General features: G+C 45.8%; 1 protein-coding gene across 3 annotated transcripts in view; it reads right to left on the bottom strand.

Moving 5' to 3' along the window:
* Positions 1-2034: 2034 nt before the first annotated feature.
* The window catches only part of LOC104578103 (S-adenosyl-L-methionine-dependent tRNA 4-demethylwyosine synthase TYW1), a 96929-nt gene continuing 78075 nt past the window's right edge, over positions 2035-20888 (bottom strand). For 2 of the 3 annotated variants that reach the window (XM_088530130.1, XM_088530131.1), the window contains exons 13-14: positions 13880-14047; positions 2035-2859 (exon numbers count right to left, since the gene is read on the bottom strand). In XM_088530130.1, the coding sequence (XP_088386256.1) occupies positions 2638-2859; positions 13880-14047 (390 nt within the window). In that variant the 3' untranslated portion in view covers positions 2035-2637. The remainder of the gene's footprint in view (positions 2860-13879; positions 14048-20888) is intronic. The other variant, XM_088530132.1, reaches the window with a different exon arrangement.

Here is a 20888-nt window from a genome sequence, read left to right as displayed (position 1 = left end):
CCTAAAAGAACTTGCTGGTGCTGCCTCTGTCCTGCCTGGCGTTGACCATAGAAATTTCTTTTTCCAACTTCTGCTGCCCAAGATCAGTTCATTGCTTTGGGGAAAAAAAAGACGAATGAACAACATATTGGAGCAGCTCTCACAGCCGCCCAGCCTTTTCAATCCCCAGGACACGGGGCTGCTCTCCCTTCCATTCCATGCACTAGAAAGAAAAATAGAACAGTATTCTGCAACGTTTGTGATTTTGATCTCATTAAAAACCCATCAGTTTTCTCCTTTTATAAAGTTATTCATGTCTCATATAGCAATGACCCACTGGAGATGCCCTAGTGAAAATTACTTTATTTTCCTCCTTTTTTTTTTTTTTTTTTAAAATAATCACTCCTTACAGAAATGAGGTTCTTTAAAATGCTACAATCCCAGGAATCCACCTAATTACAATGCTGTGAGCTCAACGAACTGCAGTGTGCTAGTTCTTAGGGACCCAATTCTTAAGGCAGAATCATTACTAATTTTTAAAATAACACCAGCGGCTCAAAAGTCATAAATCGCAATACCCACTGTATAACACTGCGACACACTTCAAGAACCCGAGAGAACACATCTGAGTGATGAGGTATCAGTAAGAGAGAGGCAAGCAGAGCTCTGCTTTAGACATCTCATACAAAGCCTCAGATTTTATCATGTATCCCAAACCAAACACATTTGATCTGTGCTCCTGGATTTTTCTGGGAAAATGAAAACGCTCAAGTGTGACCGTTTTCTTCTCATCACCAGCAACTAAATTCAAGCTGCTCCCTCCATAAGCAGCCCCTGGCTTGGTCAGATCTTTGTCCAGCACTCGATGCACTTGAAGACGTTTTGTGTTTTCCCAACGTGCAGCAGATTAAGTCGAAGAGCATCCACTGCTTGTCACCCTCCTGGACTGCAGGTTCACCCCAAAATGCTGATTTCACACTGAAGCAGAGGAGGAGGGTTCACAGGATCTCTCTTTCCCAGATGGCTGCAGAGGCTGCGGAAACTTTGGCAAAGTCGTAGGAAGAAGCCAGCAGGGAAACAGTAACGTTTCTGGCTTTCAGTCATTCAGGAGGTGAGCACGCAGCCGGCCTCCCACCGCACCTCCCCAGGACCCTCTGCCCCTGGTGTCTTCACACTGGTTATTCGTACCTTGCTAGCCAGAGCACACGCTGGGACAGTGGCAGTGAAACACCACGGATGTGTCATAAAACCAACAGCAAAGGCTGCTGGTCTGTGCATGTGCTGATCCTCACCGCGGTAAACCACCACCCCCCCTCCCATTTAAATCCAATTTTTCAGCAAGAATGTCCTACCTCCAAACAACAGAATTCAATGCCAAAGCCCATGTCTTTGTCAGAAACATCTGGAGACATGTCACTTCCCCGAAACATCTGGAGATGTTGACCTTGTGCAGAGATACAGGGATGCACTCTTGAAACAAATGACCAGGGCAGATTCAGCTTTCATTTGCATCAGATTAATTCCTCTGTCACAATCAGCAGTGCTGCAGTTTGCTCGCACAGGTGGAATGAGGACCTGAGTGACACCAGCTATTTTTCAAACAAAAATGGAACCCGCAGGTGGCATTCAATTCGAGATGCAACCACGTGTCACCTCCCAGCACCTTCTGCACTTTCCTGGAGGCAGCCTAGGAGGTGATCAGAGCACAAAGTGCATCCAATGGAGAAGGAATTCTTTCCAGACAGGGAAACTGCCTTTTGAGGAACCATAACGAACACATGACAGCCTGCCCAAGGACTCCAATTTCAAGCCACAGCCATGCAGGTACTGAAGGCCAACTTCCCACTGGCTCTCACACAGCCCATCCTCACGAGCCAACGTATCAGCACACACAGTCAGGAGCCTAATGTGGCTCTAAAGAAATATGTTTTGTGAAGGGCTGCTGGGGAGTGAAATAAAGCTACTCGGAAAATATTCACTGCCAAAACTACGAAGTTGGAGAATACTTGGACAGATATCAGAAGCTGTCCACAGTATTACTAGGGGTGTTATTACTTTTGGAATTTCCCAAGCTTCAGTTTATTGGGGGTGGGAAGGGAAAGGGTCTTTATAGCAATCGGCACGCGTGCGTAAAACACCAATCCTTGTTACTGCCAGTACAGCGATACTTTCGGTAGGGCTCAGGCTGCTCGATCTACATCCGTCTGTGGTTCCATCTGCACGGATCAAGCCGGCACTAGATGTTTAAATTCCCTTGACACTTGTCCTTATGGAGGCTGAACATTTGACTGCAGAGCTGGGCACAAACACATGCCGGCCTCTATTTGCAACAGAGCCCAGAAATAAAAGGAACAGCCCCCTCTCGAATCCAACCCCAGACTCGCTAAACTGCAAAGATCACAAATACTTCCTCCCTTCTTACTCTGCCAGGTGGGATAAATTGCTCACACACACCATTTATACAAGGTAAAACACATCATAAATATTTTCATCCAAAAAGCATTAAAAACAGGAGGGAAAGGTTGAACAAAAGTTTTGCCCTCCTTTTCCGTATCAAATGACAGGAAATCTAGGTGATTTGATTCGGCATCAGTGTCCGATTATCCAAATGGAAACCCAAATACATTGGCTCAGAGTTCAGAGAACCCCTTAGCAACATCAACACCCGGAGATGTCTTTGGTTTTGTTCTTTCGCTGGTATCTTATGTCCAAGGGATCAAACCCCCTTTCTCTAGACCCAAACAGCGCCCAGCGGGGAGTTTTGGCCATGTAATCTGCTGCCGTGAAAGTCTTGGAGCCTCCGCTCCTCGCGTAGTCCCGCGCCAGCTCCTGGAAGCGATCGTAGTTGATCCAGGTGCACCATTCCCCATTGATCTTGAACTAGAAAAGAACAGAAAAGAAATACGTTGCCATGCAGAGGAGCAATAAATAACACCAAATACCCAACTTAGGCTAAGACAAGCTGCTGGTTACTCAACTGTAGTTTCTTTTTTTTTTTTTTTTTTTTTTTTTTTAAATTTTCTAGTCACATCAAGGTCTGAGGTAAAGCCATCTGGAAGCAAAACACGTTCAGCCCCAGATCTGACCCATTTTAGTGCCACTTTGCCAGGATGAATACTTCCATGCTGCATCCTGAAGAGCTTTCATACTTGAAACACCTTGGTTTTGGGAGCTGGAAGAGCCCTAGAGGAAACCTGTAAATAATGGAGCAATACTTAGGTATTGCTCCATGAAAAGCACCTTTCCAAAGCCATCCCCGAGATCCCTGTTAGGAGTCTGTGATGCCAACTCAAGGACAGGCACAGCTTGGTGAAATGGGAGCAGTAAGGGAGCTGCACACTTGCAAGAAATAGATTTAAGTCATCTTTTAGAGGAGCAAGAGGGCTGTGTTTGGAACGAGAGAAAACTGTGACATGAATCCTCTTTCACTGCTTGAATTTCAAGAGTTGCTTATTTTGACACACCGAAGCTGCATTTGTCTAACAGCTCTGCTAATTTAGCAACAGCCTTGACTGACTCCTCAATTAGGACTTATCTGCGAATAAGAGCTTATTATGCACTTCATCCAAAAAAATTAAAAAAAAATAAAAAAGGAAAAGATACTGGTTCCTTCTTTTTTTTTTCTAAAAACTTGATGGCTATGCGTTTAAACGGCACTTGACTTTCTGCCCAAGAGCTAAAAGCTTTTTTGGTTGGAAGAACTGCTGATACCTGCAAATTTTTTGAATCCAACGTTGCTAAAGCTAATCTATTGCTGCCTATGTAATTACAGCAGCTCCTTGCGGGAGGAGCCCTCTGCGCCGGCGGGAGACGCGAGCCTGCGGAGTCATTACGAGGAGCAGGGAATGATCCTCGCCAGCAATAAGCTCCCCCAATGCTCATTCGTAAAGCACTAACGTGGAGGCCATGCTGAGACGAGGCAGAGCATCCACTCTGATGTACCTGACTGTCGAGTAAAGCAATGTCAGGGGAGACAGCACTATGGCCTGTGGAGCAGGAATATCTCAGGGACAGGGGCCAGGCGCAGATTGAAACGTTCCTTTCGACACGTGTGGCGGTGCTGGATGACTCGGGCTGCTGCAACCTGCAAGACTCTGTCTCAGACCCTTCAGCACAAGGCCCTTCTCTTACTAAGCCTCTACACAGCCCTGAACAGAAAGTTACAGTCACTGCCAGGGTGCTGAGATGACTGGCAAAAATTCCTGCAGAAGGCAGTGCTGCTCCAGGGCTATCAGAGGCCGAGGGCTCGTGTCTGTCCTTTCCACATGTTCCTCCTCCACATCTCCTTTTCTCCTCCTCCCACTTCCTTTCCGCCCCCAGTTCTTGCCTGGGAATGACATAAGACACAACCCATGATGACAGACACCAGGAAGACACGTACACAAGTTCATAAGGTGACTCACAAGTACCTTCTCCAAAATTTGATTCCCTAACACTGACTAGTATACGCTCACACAGTGCAAGGATGGATCCCTACATAGACTCAAGGTGCACTAAGAGAAACACGGCACACGAAGACCAAAGAAGAGCTCGAGACATGCACCAAACCGAACAGATGATCCAATAATCCTGTTTTCTTGAAAACCAAGAGAACACTTACCTTAAGAGGGGAGTGGAGCTTGCAACAAGTCTTAAACCCTGTGGTCAGCAATGGCTGAGTGAGATACTAGGTCCTAGGAGATACTGCTGCCCCCAGGGCTTATGGACTAGGTGAAACAAAGCTACGGACTGCAAACATTACCTGCAAGCCAAGCAGCAGCCTAGACAGCAGCTTCCCTGGACCTCTGGAGCCAGAAACAGCAGGATAACAGGGTATTTATACCAGGAGACACTAAGAACTACTCCTAGACAAACAAGCGCCGTTCAGATGCCTGTGCTAGCAAGGCAATCAACAGTGACTCAGTTCCTCTAGCGGTTGGTTTATTAGGGAACATGTGGGAGAAAAAACAATCTCAGGAACGGCCAAGCCTCGATGCTGGTGTTTCCATCACTCAGCACAGCTCTGACACCAGTGTAACACCCCACTGTCCAGCTCAGGGTAGCGGCTGTCTCGTACAGAGTGGAAGCTCTGAAATGAGTTTTGGGGACACAGAGATGTTTTCTCTTTCTAGAAGCTTTTTTCTTTTTCTTTACCTACCATACAATGGCTGTATTTCACTGCACTAGCAGGTCCTCCTTGGAGACAGCGGCCTTTGACAAGACTAATGGCAGAAGAGGAATGAAAGTCTCCCACGCCAGCCTCACACAGGCCAAATTGGTCACAAATATCAGAGCCCTCTTCTTGCCTCTTCCCCACGTTCCGCCACACTGCTGAGATGAAATCCTGTGTGTGCTTCCCTCGGGATAATAAAAATGTTCCCTTTGTGGAACATCAAGCAGCTGGGAAACATCTCCTGGCTCCATGGGTGGACTTGGTGCTGGAGGCAGCAGTCAAGCCGCCCTTTCAGGCTTGCCAAAATGGCTCACGTTGCTCTGGGAGCCTCCGAAAGTTGGGCCAGGTCCCTTAGCTGGAGTTTACGCTCTCCAGCCTCACAGGAACATGCAGCTCCTGACACAACGGAGCTACTACTGCTGAGAGCTGCCTGCTGCAGACTAATATAACAAAGCTGTCCCCAAAAGAACAACCAAAAGAACGCTGCCTCGATATGCCGCTGAAGCCGATTAAGTAATATTAAATATTTTTAGTGCTGCAATAGCACAACAATAAATACAAAGCAACGGGAACCATCCTTTAGGTGTGTCATGGAAACCAATTATTTCCACTGAGGAATAAAAGGCAGACAAACGTGGGGCGGGGGAGAGCGGCTTCCACGGCCCGCATAGATTTACAGATGGAATTTTAACAAGTTTATGATTATGTCAACAGATAATGAAAGATTTAAGACTTAAAACAGTTTCACAGCATCCATATAAAAGGCAAGTCAATGCTAAGCATCAATGTTATTTCAAAGACTAATGCAGCCGGGCTTTTTTATTGAATTTTTCACTACCTAGTTAAGTCTTTTACGGTGATAAATACATCAACAAAAGACCAATGGCTGAAACCCTCCCCTTGTTTTTTTTTTTTTTTTTTTAAAGTCAGCATCATAAAATAAGCCATAAAGCTCCACAGGCAGCTCCAAAGCCGATCTGAGTTGTGTGGAAGGACAAACTCACGTCCCGAGGGCCTCCTGGTGCCAGCAGGATCATGCAGGAGGCAGCCCATGCCTTCCCATGCACGGGAAGGGGTGCCGGGGGCCCTGTTGGTGTGAGAGATGCGGGAAGAGAAGGGGAGAAGCAGCAGTGAGACCTGTTGTCATAGAGATAGTCCCTCCAAGAGAGGGTTTTGCAAGGAAACCACAGACCCTGTAAGCATGATCAGGAGCCAGGACTAAAATGGGGACCTCAAGATAACAGAGTGTTAATACCACCTCCTTTTTCTCTTTTGATTGACAAGAGTGGATAGGAATTGCAAGTGACCTTAAACGATCTTTTCCTGTGAATCCACAGATGTTTGAACGCTGTGGAGAGAAGCTTCTTGCCTCAGAAAGCCACCAACACTAGCAAAGGACAGAAAGGCTGAGTGCCACAAAACGCACTTCTTATCTTGCCAACATACTCGCCTAAATTATTTTTGGTGACAATTTATTAATATATTGGGGACAATAGAGTAGTGCTATGTGCTACCTTACCCCCAGATCAGTGTAACTACAGGGAGATAAACATGGTGTTTACATGAAGGGATAAAACCTGGAAGAGAAAAATACCGAAAAACGGAAGTCAGCCAAAAATCAATTAGCTGGTCTTAAGAAGGATAATGTTAAAAACCAGTCAAACAAACAAAAACAAACCCCTTTATTTCCAGGAAAGGAGTTTAGTTCTACAGGCAAAATAGAACATCCCAAGAAAGTCCCTCTTCAATTACCTGAGGGTGCTCATTGCTTTTATGCGGAAGACTTGGCAGTTCAAGTGGGTTCTTCCGCAGGCCCGCACCGTGTTTCATGGTAAATATGGCAGGTAGAATTACAGCCTGCACAGAACTCACCCGGCCGCAGGCAGGGAACGGCGCCTGCTTCCCGGCCGTGCCGAGCCGGCTCCAGCACCACTGGAGGGGCTGGCACCCTGTGCATCTGCCACCAGCTCTTCCAGTTATAACTCCCGGCATTTTGAAACCTGATGTTGGCAAATGCACATAGCCTGGGACACGGGGAGAGCATTTTTACAAAAGTCGAAAAGTCTCTGCAGGCCACCAGGAAGCCACCGGGAAAGCTGCTCCTTGGGGTTTGGTGACCCGGTGGCGCAGGATGCGTCGTGACTGGCTCTGCCAGGGCCGGGCTTTCCGAACACGGCTCAGTCCCTCTATACACAAACAGGACTTTGTTATTTTTTTAAGGAAATAAAGCTTGCAAAAGAGCTTGCAAACCTTACAGTCCTTGCACCGTCCATGGATACAAAAAGGGGATAAACAAAATTAACCATGACTAAAGCCCATTTATGTTCTTTCTGGAGAGTACCACAAAAACTATCCTAAATTATCTATAGGAAAGCAGCCAGGATATCCTCACTCTGGTTTACAGTGGCTTTCCTTGAAACCGCTTCACTGCTGAGCTTCAATAAAGTCTTATGCTATGAAGAAAATAAAAAGCACCGCACACGAAGTGGTTAATATTAAGAGCATTGGGAGAAAAAGTATCCAGAGGGGAAATAATGCTCTGCTTAGCACCCCTGGCAGCAGCTGGAATGATTCAGCAGGGACAAAACAAGGCAAATGGCTTCAAAAGCTGCAGTGATACCTGTCTGAAAACACAAGCCTAGATCTGCCTCGACCAGTAGTTAAATTGGTCACCCCTAGCCATAGGGCCATATGGAGGTCCAGGCCTAGGGCACGTTTTCTCCTACACATTCATCAGTGTCAAAGAGATGCTGCGAGGGTGGATACTGTTAGGGCATCCGGGCTTGCTGCAGCATCTTGGTCCTAAAGCAGCAGCACAAAACGTGCAGAGCAGCTCCAGCGAACCCGAGTCCCGCCAGGCCGTAACGCACATCTGGATCGGCTACCACGGTGGACAGAACAGTCATGGACTGCCTAGACAGCACAGCTGGGCTCTCCCGGGCAGGAGGGGTTGGGATCGCACGGCCAGCAAAGCTTCACACCCCACATTCAAGCTTCACATTCCCACCTTGGCAAATCCCCTTCTGAACAATTAAATCACCCTGTCCCTCCTCACTACACTTCTCAAGCACAGAATAATGCTACATGAAACGCGCCGTTTCAGACTTATTTACCACTTTCTGCTTGCAATACGGTAGCTGAAAGGCTTTGTAGCACCGATCTCCACTTCTGTGCCCAGAAAAACATCTGAAAGAGGAAAGAAAGCTGGAAAAATGATCAAGGAGGCTTCGGTCCCGAGCTCCTCAATTTAAAACTGCCAACAGCTAATCGTTTCAATAAAGAAAGCAGCTTTTATACTTTCGCACAAGGTATTACTAAACAGATCGAATGTAATGGCAGTGCAGCACTTACATTATGCAAGTGTTATGACTAGTTTCACCAGTTGCCAATAGAAAGCTCTCCAAGTCCTATAAATTCATTAAATTATTACACACAGTTCCTCATCTAATTAAGGCTCACAATTATTTAAGGCTCAGCCATGAAAGTGAGTGAGCTGGAGCTGTTCGGGAGGAAAAAATTGGAGAAATATGAGAGATAAATTAATCTTAACTGGGTCATATCTCCTGCTAAAAGCTAAAAATCTTTTCCTTTCAAATTCCAATTGTGACTTCAGGCATAAGAAATTAAGCTAGTTATTAAGATATAAACTAGGGGAATGGAAGGCTATAACAAACTAATAGGGTACTGGGCATGTGGAGTTTTACTACATCCCATGTCTTTGAGGGAAAAATTAAAATCTGTGTATTGGCACTGCAGGATGGGAACAACAGGGCTCCAAATCCTTCAAAAAACATAGAAATTGGGATCTACAAACAGTTAACAATACCAAAAATTTCCATCTGATTTTAGATGGAAGCAACAGGGTAGCTTTGTTGTTATATAGTCAGTGATTTAAATAAAAAGCTCCTTAGCAATCAGCCACGTTAAAGTAGATAAAGTATCTTTCAAAGCTGGCAACTAAAGCTTTTGGAAGTGGAATTTCCTGCTGTATTTTGAGCGTGAGACCAAAAAAATAGCGCTGAGTCAAAGCAAAACCAACCTGACTTGTGCACTGCTGGGCTTGCACCACCTCTCACTAGCAGCATATTGCCCTTTACTCGGGGGATCCTTCCTCCATCACTCATTAGCTTCTATTTATTAAATCTAAACTTGGGTGAATTACTCTAAATAAAAGATTCATTATTGCAGTTTCTTTTTTTTAATCCTTACCAGCTGCAGAACAGAGCAACTCATCTGCTAATTAAGCCACGGTGACATCCAGACAGTTTTAATTCTGATGGATGAAAAACAGATTACTTTAGCATAACTCGGATCCTCTTTTAATAACGAACAGATCAAGCACAGCAGAGCCACCTTCCTATTCAGAAAGCAACAATGGAAAAACTCCTCTGAGAACACGAAGTTTCAGACTTGGGCCCGCGGTAGCGTCGCACTTCAGACGCTCAAACACGTCGTCCTTGGATGGGGCGTCGCTCCACGTCCCGCATCTGCTGCAAGCACCGAGGTGCTGCACCCTCTTCGGTGACTTTCCCACACAGAAACAGCAAATCAAGATCAGTCTTTCCCTTGTATAACCCCACACAAGCAGCAAGAACATAGCCCAACCCCTGGGTCTTGGCTGCTGGGTCACAGGGACAGCCTATGCTCTCCAAATGATTTGCGAGGCAGGAAGGAAATACAACGTGATTGACTAACAAGGGTTATATTAGAGAAAAATAGTCCATCTGCAGCTGGTAGTTAAGTGCTTCCTTTTCCTCCCTAAATATAGATGAAATGCTCAGCATGGAACAACTTCAGTGTCTTTCACCCAACCTCTCGAGCCTTTTGCAAGCACCGTCGGGATGTGTGTCAAGCCCTCACCCATCAGGGCCCCCCAAGGTGCAGATACAGGTGGTGCTGGAAAGCCTAGTGAAAAGAAAAAGGCTGGTTTTCTCCTTGCTGGAAACCTTTCTTCATTGATGGATAGTGAGGAGCACCTTTGGCCAGGTACCATCTGTCCCCACCCATCTGTATTCACCACATCTGCCTTGGGTGCTGAAGACCTTGGTACCGCATCCTTCTGAGGCAACGGCAAAACCACACAGATGGGCACAAGCCAGATGGCTCTTGGCAAGGGAAGTCCTCCTCTCATCTCCTCCAGGAGAGCAAGGGGAGGACAGTCATGTCCTTGAAAACGTTGCTTTTTTCCAACCAGTCTTCAATAGTGGAAGGCAACCTCATCAACGTGCAGCATCGTTCTCAGATGACACCCTCTCGCACTTGGCCTCGGAGAAGAAGGAAAACGAGTCTCACCGACCATATGACTGCAGAGAGTTTCCTAAAAGTAGCCGACTGTTTCATTTTGCACCTCATCCTCTGAGAGCAGAGGAAACCTGCTGTGGTGCCACCATGTGTCTACTGCTACCCTATGGCATCGGCACATGCGAGACCTAACGCAGTCGGCATCCAACCGGGAAATAACCCGGGAGAGAAGAAAGGGGGCAGGACACAATTATGGTCCCGGATCAAACAGTCCTAAAGAACGTTTGGATGCAGGGTATGGACACAGACCTCCGAGCGAAAGGCACGTGGATCTGTTTCTTAGGGCAAGAAGGATCGCTACAGCAGCTCAGCTGAGCTCCAGCCACTCAGTTCAGACTTCATGAGATTTCTATGTAACAGCAAAGAAGGGTGGGATTTCAAGCCTCGTTGACATGGAAATCAAAGCAGGTATCCCAGGAAGAAGTCTAACATACTAATAAATAAGCTATGCTCACTCTCGGTCAAAAAAGTGCCCCAAGGCATCTGCAGCACTTTTGCCTCTATTAGCCACTCATCCTGCTCATCTGAAGGATGAATTAATTGTTACAGCCCAAGGAGAGCCAGTTGCCTGAGTTCTCTCTCTGGAAAAGGTTGCTGGAATTATTGTTATGTGACAAAGTTGTTGCTGTCTTAGTATCTCAGCCAATTAACTCAAAAGTACTGTGAGAAATTCAATTTTTGCACTTTGGTGTTTATAGGATTTGCTACAAAACAAATGTAATTACTCGTGAATTCAGTGCTATTGCTAAAGAAAAATAAATCAAAGAGGATGGGGCCAAAATGCATTGGCACATCTCAAGGAGAGCTGAAAAACAGCTTGCAAAAAGGGCCCTAGAAGGTCAGGAGGCAGCCACAGAAGAGGAGCCAGGTCAGTCCTCGTGCCCAGGGGAGCCCAGAGCAACCCAAGGGAGGCCGCATCCTGCTCCTGCTCTCGCTCGTCTTGCTGTGCACTGCGAGACACAGGATTTATGGGGATTATTTTTTAGGTGTTTGGGAAGGGTTACTGTGGAAAACAAACCTTTCGATAGGAGGCTTCTTAGTAGGTTTTTTAAGGTCACAGTGAACAGTGTAGCCCTGAAGCCAGCCTCAACGCTCCCCGAGATAAGGGGAAGTCATTCCACTGCTTTTGGAGAGTCACTAAGTCCGAGAGGTAGCACTTTCAAAAGCACCGAGCGTTCAGTTTTAGAAGGAAATCTCGGCACAAGGAACCTACTTCATGTCAAAAAATAATGGGGGTGGAGGGGAGAGAGACTTAGAAGCCTAATACCAGTTTTTTGAGAAACTAAAGCACCTCAAAAACCCAAATGGATCCTCTCTATCTCCTCTCAACTTCCTGAGATACAAAAATTCTGCTAGACACATAAATTGCAGTTGCCTCTACCTAAATCCCCTTTTCAACCTAAATCCTTGGCCTTCAGGGCCTAAGTCCTAAAATCTAATTCAACAAGCAAGTAAATGCCAGCCAACGACTCTCCTTAAGAGGAGGAGCAGAGGCTATAATCAAGACATGTTATTTCCCTGACATTTCCAGATTCTTTTGCATAACCTGGTCTTTCAATTCTGACTTTTAAGATTATTAATTGAACACCCAACAACACTTCATTTGAACACCCCAAATATTTTCATTGGAACACTACAAAACCCAGATCTAGTAAAACATAATGAAACAAATCACATTTGCTAATGATTTTTATTACCCTCTTCAAGCAACTCTTTAACTTCTTGTTTTAAATGTACCTTTGATTTTGCAATTACTCACTAGTTTGATTGCTCCCCCAGCACAAGTTTCCTGCAAATAACACAGACCGACAAATTTTATTCTCCACTGGAGCCTGAAATTCAGAATTAAAGTGATAAGAATAAATTTAGCTTTTATTAGTTATTTTAATACCCAAGTAGAGATTGCCTCCAAAAGACGCCCCCTTCTAATGGATTTGGAAAGCAAAACAGCTGTTGAATTCCTCCTGGACTGGTATCAATCTATTCTTGTTACTAACGATGTTGCTTAAATTATGCATCAATACCTTAGGCAGAAATCTGTTTCCCTCCGTTCCCTGGGCCTTTCACCTCAGAAGGAAGCAGGAGCTTTTGTACGCAAGGATTTGCTCAGGTATAGATGTCAGTGCTAACACATGAGCCTTACAGTGTAAATAAAGTAACTTTAAAGTGCATTAAAACAAAAATAGTGCCAGATTTCTGATTTTTTTCCTTCTCCTTTCTACCTACCCCCCTAAGTGACAAATCTGGGTCACCTTCTTTGCAATTTGCAGCTCTCCGCTGGGAGTTTTCCAGAGATTCTAATTACTTCCAAGCACTGATTGAAAAAAAAAAAAAAAAAAAAAAAAAAAAAAAAAAAAAAAACACACACACTCATTTTCTGTAGGTGGGTTTTTTAACCTGCCAGTGACCATGGGTACTGCAGGCTGGTCAGCATCCCCCTGTCCATAAAGTCGGACCCACCACTCACTAAACCAGCTCCCCTCTTAGGCGAGGGGTAAGCGCGTGGCTCACTAGCTACCTCACTAGCACGTCATTACACATTTATTATCTCTCTGTTAAGCTGTGCTGGAGCCCAGAATGCCAAGTTGTGCTTGATATTTTTTTCATATCCTGCATCCTTAAAAATTAAGGGTGCATTTCGCTTGGATTTCAAGCGGAGCTCCAAGAAGCCCCGCTGCCGCACGCCGGGCCTGCAAAGCTGCCGGCAGCCTAAGGGATGCCGGCCTGGCGTCAGAGGGCAGTGCCACAACCTCCTCTACACCTTTAGGATGGAGAACGAGCATAAAAATCTACGCCAATTGTTTCATTTGCCCTTGAGACAAGTTTTACAGGAAGGCAGTTTTGATTCAAAAAGGAAACCCTGCTGGGTCACATCCATGCATCAATTCGTCTTTTGCCCAAATTGCTTCTCCAAAGGAAGACAAACATTATTCCTAGTCTGACTATAAGGAAGACTATAATTTCAGCAGCGATTGCAAAGATGCAGGAGAAGAAAAACACAACCCTAAGCCCCTCTGCTCCCTTACTTACAGGGTGCTACATACAATGACTAGAGAAAACAGTTGCACTTATGGTGAAAGCTGTCAAGAAAAAAAGGATATAGAAACAAGACGAAGACAACCAACCCACCTTAACAAAATTTGCTCTTGCCCTTCTCAAATTTCAAAGCAGTGAGTGCAACTGAAAGCACAAACAATACTGTAAGAAGCTCTTCTTGCAAAGGCTTCTTGCTTGCATCACTGTGGAAGTGCTGTGACTTGGGAGGACCAGCTGGATGCTGCAGCGGGGTTATTAACTATTAACTGCAGGGCTCTCTGCAGCACGTGCTAGATCTTTCTTTTCCAAACTATCATTCAGCTTCAGAGGGAAAAAATTGTTGGAACAGAGCTGCTGTGCAACGCTTGCAAGGGGGCTGCACGCGTGGCGCCCTGGCACAGAGGGTCTTACCTTCTTGTGAGCGATCAGCAGACAGTTGGAGTGCTCGTGCTCGCAGGCAATTTCGTAGTCTGGGATGAGGCCAGCCAGCTCCTGAACGAAATGCACCACCTCCTCGTGCCAGGGCACGTTGGCCATGGTGAGGTTGCTGGCTGAGCTTTCACCGCAGTACGTCACGCCCTGACAAGAAACACAGAGACCGTGATCAGCATCTCACTCCTCACAAGTCGAAGCTAGAGTCACACCATCTGCTGAAAAACGTCTCTTCTACCCCCTCTTCACCCATCTTTCACACTGGATCTTGCAGAAAGGCATCCGAGTTGGTAGACGTTCTCGAGCTCCTATTGAATTCTCTTTTCCCCTATTGAAAAAATCACCAAAACGTTGTGTGCCCAAGTTTCCTCAGCGAAACAGGTTATGCTCTCTCCTGTAAAGACAGTTTTAAAAGCATCCAAATGGATGGCGCTTGCATGCTTAAGTACCAAGGGACACTCAGGAACATCACTTAGCGTTTCCAAAAAAAAGCATGATGTGTCCGGAAAAAAAAAAGGCTTGCGAAACGCCAGTTCAACAGGACACGGGATTGCAATTCAACCTCTAACAGCCCTGTGTGCTGTAGAAGTCTCTAAAGTCCTCTCCCCATCTTAGATATCTGCCACTACCCTTTATGATCCCTATGAACTGCTTTCCAACATCCTTGCGGAAGGATCATAGATGTCATCCTCCCTCACTGTGCTCCAGGGAAGCTCCAGCAGCCTGACGGCGCTGCCTCTCCCTGCTCCCAGCTGTTAAATTTAATTATCAGACAGTTAAAACAGGCTGTCTGTCTCCTGCTACTTTTACTTGTAGACAATTGCTGTAACTGCTCCAGACCCCGCTGATTTTGGTAATCAACATTATAGATAGCCCCTATGCTCATGAAGTCCCTTTTCTGCCTTTCTTACACTACCCGTGTAATGAGAACCAGTTAACGGTAACTAGCCCTGTGCTATGAGAACACACATTTTTGCAGGTGCAATTTACTGGAGATTTTGAATAAAATACACTTTCCACATACGTGCTTGGATCCTGAGATCTCAAGGTCCTCTGTGATTATGGGTTATTTTACAGAAGAAGCAGGATCCTTGTTTTTCTGTAAAAAATGGGCATTTCCAACATCTAATCTACCCATGCATATCAGTTAGGATGAGCTCCATAGAGCACAGATCACGCCTTGGCAGAGATGAGGTTTATTAGCAGAAAGTAGATGCAGATGCTGGCAGTGCAAGAGCAGCTTGAGGACAGAGAAATAGCAGATTTTCTAAAAACCTTTCCTTTCAGAGAAAGGGGGAAAAAAAAAATCTCCCTGTGAGTGTGCAAAATATATTTCTCTCCTCTGCATGTGCACAAAATGTGCAATTCTTGAGAGCACAAAGAGAAAAACCACTAAAAAAAGTGTAGATGGTGCAAGGGTAGGGCAAGGTGGAAGTTACCTGTGAAACCTGAGATTTCTGAAGACGAGGGCTAACTCGCCTTCGGTCACAGGGAAAGAATCCCATTTTAGAGGCTCAGAAGTTGTGACTTTGCATGGATCGATGCCTATCCAGTGCCATTCCAACCCACAGCCACAGAGGGCCAGAGCGCCCCTGCCAGCTCTGCCCGCACCGCGCGCCCACCCCCACGGATTTCCTATTCCACCACAAGCATTAACACGATGATGAAAGAATGAGCATTCTCACTCTCACCCTCAGAAGGCCACAGGACCTTAGAAATCAGGGGAAGGACTCTATTTAGCCTCCCCCATTTAGCTGAAGAAACACGAACCACCAGTTTTCAAGCCTATTTGCAGCATTCTGGTTCCGTATCAGCAGCGTTATCTGCCTGGATGTCTTTAAGCTAGATACTGAACACTCCTCAGCATGCAGTGATACCATTTTAATGAAGGTATTGAGTAGATTCCTCTTGCTTCTCCTGCGCTTCACCTACATGAGCAGGCAGCTGGGCGTACAGCGCTCTGCATCCCCATCCAAGAGGAGAGGTGAGGGACATCTGTCCAAACTGCTCAATATCCCCCCACCATAACGTGGCTTCCGAGCACAGACGCGACGGGGCCTGCACAAATCCAGGATGAGGGAGTCTAGGCCAAGAACAAGATGCAGAAATTGTGCTGGCAAAATAAGCTGGCCCAAACCCAGCCCTCTGGAGAAGCAAGGCAGGATGAGGAGCTAGTGGGACCCGCACGAGGACGGGACGTGGAAGCAGATACTCTCATACCCCGCGGGCAGATGCAGGAGCCAAGCAGGCAACTCAAAGCCATGATTACACACCTTCAACTTTGCCAGGGTAGACACCCGAGGGTAGGAATAAATAAGCAGAGAGGAAGGTTATCCATAAAAATGAGTGGAATGGCAATGCCAAATGCAATTAAAACAACTCCCCCCCAAAATACCTTTCAAGCACTTATTCTGAGTGTTACTGCTCAGAGCAGGATGAGTGTGGAAAACTGCTCTGATCCTCCCTTGGTCTTAGATACAACATTTTAAGAGAGCATGAGAGGTTTCCGAGGCACCTGAATAAAAGATCTTTTGCCACCTTTAAACTAAAGGCACGGAAGTGTCCACTGTTCATTTCATAAACTGCCCAATTATATTTCAGCACTGAAGATTAAGTATCCAAGCAGATCCCCAAAGCCATAAATGCCTGTATAAGAACTCACTGAAGCTCACATTCCTCTCACACCCTTTTGCTTAAATTAATACAGTAAATACTGAGAACTTAAAGTCCATCTTTGACTCCATCTCTCATGCATGTAGAGGAAAGAAGCAGTCACCGAATCATGAAGTGACATTGCTCAAAAGATGTTTTCATCTACGGTTTAACTGTCCCCTCTGCATTAAATTAGTAGAGAGAGAGGGGGTTCTTGTGGCAGGTTTCCCTCCAGCTCCCTTTGCCATCGCCTGCTACACCAAATAGACCAAGGGAGAAAGTGTTGAGGTGGAACGTGTTATTTCTATTACACCTTACACTGGACCGAGACACAAGCACTGCGAGTTTACGCGATTGACTTGCAACAGCAGCTGGGATCCTACAGGTAATTGCAACATCCGTTCTGCACCGCAGCTCCGTCGATGCACTGGGATGGCTGGTACCCAACGAGCCCGGCCCCGCCACCTCTCCAGAAACTGCTGCACAGCAAAGCAGCTCCTCCTAATCTCGTAATTGTGTGATCATTTGTTCTATTAATTTGCAGATACGATCACTCTGAGTTTCTGATTTAGTCTTTGTCGTGACCTGTTTCACTACTGCCTTGTCCCATCTTTAATGGGCTTACTAAAATTCACATAAATTAGCTCAATGTGGCTTGCAAAAGTATATTTTTGCTTCTTTCTTTCTTTCCAGATAAAAGTGATTCCTGGCTCATAGAACTGGTTTAACCTAACACATTGCAATGCAGGGCGCAAACCCAAGGACACCCAAAAGGGTAAATTCACATCAGAAACTTGGCTCTTCCTCCCGACAAATACTCAAGTCTCCCATAACTCTCCTGGTAGTTTTATCATCTCTGCTCTTTGTTTGAGCTATTTTATTCTGGTCACAAAGTCCTATCGAGCACGCGTCTTTAAAACACAGCACACACAATTTTATGGATGATTATGTTCTCAGTTCTTCTGTTTTTCTCTGCAGAGAACACTTCTATTTCCTTTTAAATGGTATTTGCATCCAAATTATGTTTATGGGACCTGGTCCTGTCTAATATTACATTGTCGAGATCTAATTCAGCCACATTAAAGCTGAACGTGCCATGGCCAGCATTAAACAGAGCCGGGTACTTTGTAAACACTTAAAATCAGAAGGTGAAACCCGCTGCATCAGCCAGATTCCTAAATGGGGCTACAAAGAAACAGCATCATGCTAATTGCAAACTGTAAAAGTTTGGGAAGCAATTGCTTTCTCACTTTTTAATTTATGACGGACCTCCTCTATTAATCTGCCCAAGCAAAGGATATTAAAGCCGCGCACCATAACTCAGAGGCAGTGTGGAAACAGGTCTGCTATGCACAACAGAAGACAAGCCCAGGGAGTATTAAACAGGGCAAGTACATTAATTTTTTAGCCCAGCTCCGAAAGCCTGGGAAAGATTTTAAATGTGCTTGTATTAGTGCAGCCAGCCACGCAAATAATGGGATATGTATCTCCAAAGTTCAGCTGTACAGACACAGCTCCATATAGCACTATTTTCCCCTCGTTCATTATACAGATTACGATGCCGCAGCATGAAAAATGTATGACTACAGAGGGGAAAATTCTTAGGAAGCTACAACATGACTCACTCCTTTAATAAACTTCAAAGATATCATTTACAAGCGGGGAAAGAAAAAAAAAATACAGCATACAGGCAAATGGAATAACTAAGTACTTGGAGGCTGATTAATTCGCATGCACAAATCAATGAAAATCAGCTTAGTGGCGCACAGAATGAAAGCGCAGCAGCTTCCAGCGTCCTCAGCTTCTTAAAACTTGAGTTAATTAACAGAGCCGATACCACTTATAAAACGTGAACAGTTGATTAGGACGGTCACGTTATATTTTGCCGTAATAGATGAAGACAGCTATTAAGACATCAACTATTAAGAAAAGGAAACTGGTCTATTGTGCACCATGCTTCCTGTATTAACTTCTCTGTGGCAGAAACATCAAGGATGCTGCCTCTTAATTAGTTTTTAATATGGGTGTTTTTAGCATACTAATTACACTACGCAGTTTTTGACAAATACCTTGAAGGAGGCAGAGGCCTTTTGAAAAGCATCTCCAGGATCCTGGGTTATGCTGGTAGGAAGCCAGAACAGCAGTGCCGAGCACGTTTTGGGTTTCCACGCTGCCAAAATGGAGCTGAATGTTCACAACTGTGTTTAGGCGATGTTTATTGCCAAAGTAATTACCACGGGGGTGAGAGAGAGGCACGAAAAGCCCCAGACACCGGCTGTTCTGGATGTTTCTTCCATCAAGCTCTGGCTCGTTGCCGGAGATCTCAGCAGCCACCGGTCACTGCAATCCATAGGGCTACCAAGGAAAATGAGTAGGGGACTAAATATGACAGCGCTTTCTTCTTTGGATCAACTCCAGCCTTCCCAACTTAATTACAGACCGAGAGAATTTTCTTAACTTGTAGCCTACAGATTACAAATGTGGTATATTGAGGCCTGCCTGTGTGAAATTCCAGAAGAAGGGAGTGCATTCCAAGAGCTTCCAAGCACCGCTGAGTGACAGAGCCACTGTGCAAAAACTGGGGCACTCTTGACAGAAGACAAGCACAGACTGCCTCAAATGCCATGCTGATAGATCACACTCCCTGCAATAAAAACGCTCATTACTTGGGCATCAGCATCACCTAAATTACACAGAGCAGCTCTCATGCATGTCTGGCTCCTCAGTGCAATGGGTGCGGGCTCAGAGGTTGTATTTTAACTGTCATTTCTAAGTTAATTTAACAAAGGACGTCAGTTTATTCATGTTAGAGCTGAAAGGCAGGAATGGCAACGGTCAGTTACGCAACTAGCCCACAAGCTCTCCAGCTACAACACGCATGGCCACGTGCGGCCCCGTGCTGCAACCGCTCACAAATCCCACGCGCTGCCTTTGACATCAGGGGGTTTCCTTATGTAAAGGCTAAAGGCTCCAAGATGCTGGTCACAAAGTTTCACTCCAACTTTCCAAAATGCATTACAGAGATACCGAAAGAGTCTACTTTTAAAATCATTGGAACCCTGCTCCTTACGCCCTGTAAAGGGAGAGCAGAAAGAGGGAGGAGGAAGCAGCAGGCTTCAAGCTAGACAGCGACCTGCTTTGCTGCGAGCCTCCCCCACAGCGCTCCTGTTTCCTCATCTGCAAAACACGGAAAATAGGGCTAAGCCCCTTCCTTGGCAAGGGGAGCACTCTGAGAAACGGACAGAAAGCATTTCCTTAACATCTTTTTATTACAGACACTGTTAACCAAGCACAGCAACATTGGGATTGGGCCATCCCATATAACAGCACCTCTACACTCTCCATGAGCTACAGCTTCCTTGGTTACATCTTTAATCCTTGGTCATATCATCAAAAGCCTCACAAGCCTGATGCCATTATCACAGCTGCTGCTTCCCACTTATTTTGGCTACTAACCTCTACTAAAACAAGAAAATAGATGAGCGGAGTGTGTTATAGCCTGCATTTTTATGAGGCTTGCATTTGCACACGAGCCTGGTGCTGTGCTGGAAAATTCCTGCCCAATTGGATCATATTTGTATCAAATAACGAGTTTGACTTAAAGACTGAACTTTCAACAAAATTCTGTGGCAGCTTCACTTGAAAATTCAAGTTTCAATCATTTGCCTATGTCAGAGAGTAAAACTTGTTACCAAGACTTACTCGGTAACCAAGAAACCAAGAGCCAACCCCTTGGCTGGACCTCCACCACCCTTCGGTTTGGGGATGAACAGGAAGCACCAGCTGGTTCCCTGCCTCCCGTCACCCCGATGCGAGTAACTAGAGGAGCCGAGTTCAGCAGAGGCTGCTCGGAACTCGGCCCAACGCAGCTGAGGCCACAACGCAGCTCCCGGGATCCGTCAGACCTACCAGGCCCCGCTGGGTGACGGATCCGCGCAGGCCTGCGGAACGCCTGTGCAGACCACGAGGTTGTGGGGCCTGTGAGCAGCCCTGCCGCAGCCCACGTGCTGCGCTACCTACGTGGCCGCAGTGGCCCCTCAATTCCTTGAGCTTTTTCCACACAACAGGTAGTTAGAGGAAACAGTGAGCACACGACGTCTCCTCAGGCATGAAAATTATGCATTGCTTGGATTTATTTTCTAGCAATTGTCAGGACAGGTGATCTTTACCTTCATCCTCTCTTCATCCCAGTGCAGCCTGTAACGGCATCAAGAGTTTGAATAGCTTTTTGACAGGTGGGGGCAATTGCAATTGCGGCATGTAATTAAAAACTCATTAAAGCAGAGCTCATTCTCCTATTTTAAGCACTTAAATACTCCTACTGTTTAATAGGACA

The sequence above is a fragment of the Tinamus guttatus genome, unplaced genomic scaffold (assembly GCF_059628265.1).
Source record: "Tinamus guttatus ecotype Peru unplaced genomic scaffold, ASM5962826v1 Tinamus_guttatus_pri_ptg000356l, whole genome shotgun sequence".
Taxonomy (NCBI): Eukaryota; Metazoa; Chordata; class Aves; order Tinamiformes; family Tinamidae; genus Tinamus; species Tinamus guttatus.
The sequence above is the reverse complement of the archived record's forward strand: the minus strand, read 5'-3'. Positions and strand labels throughout refer to the sequence as shown.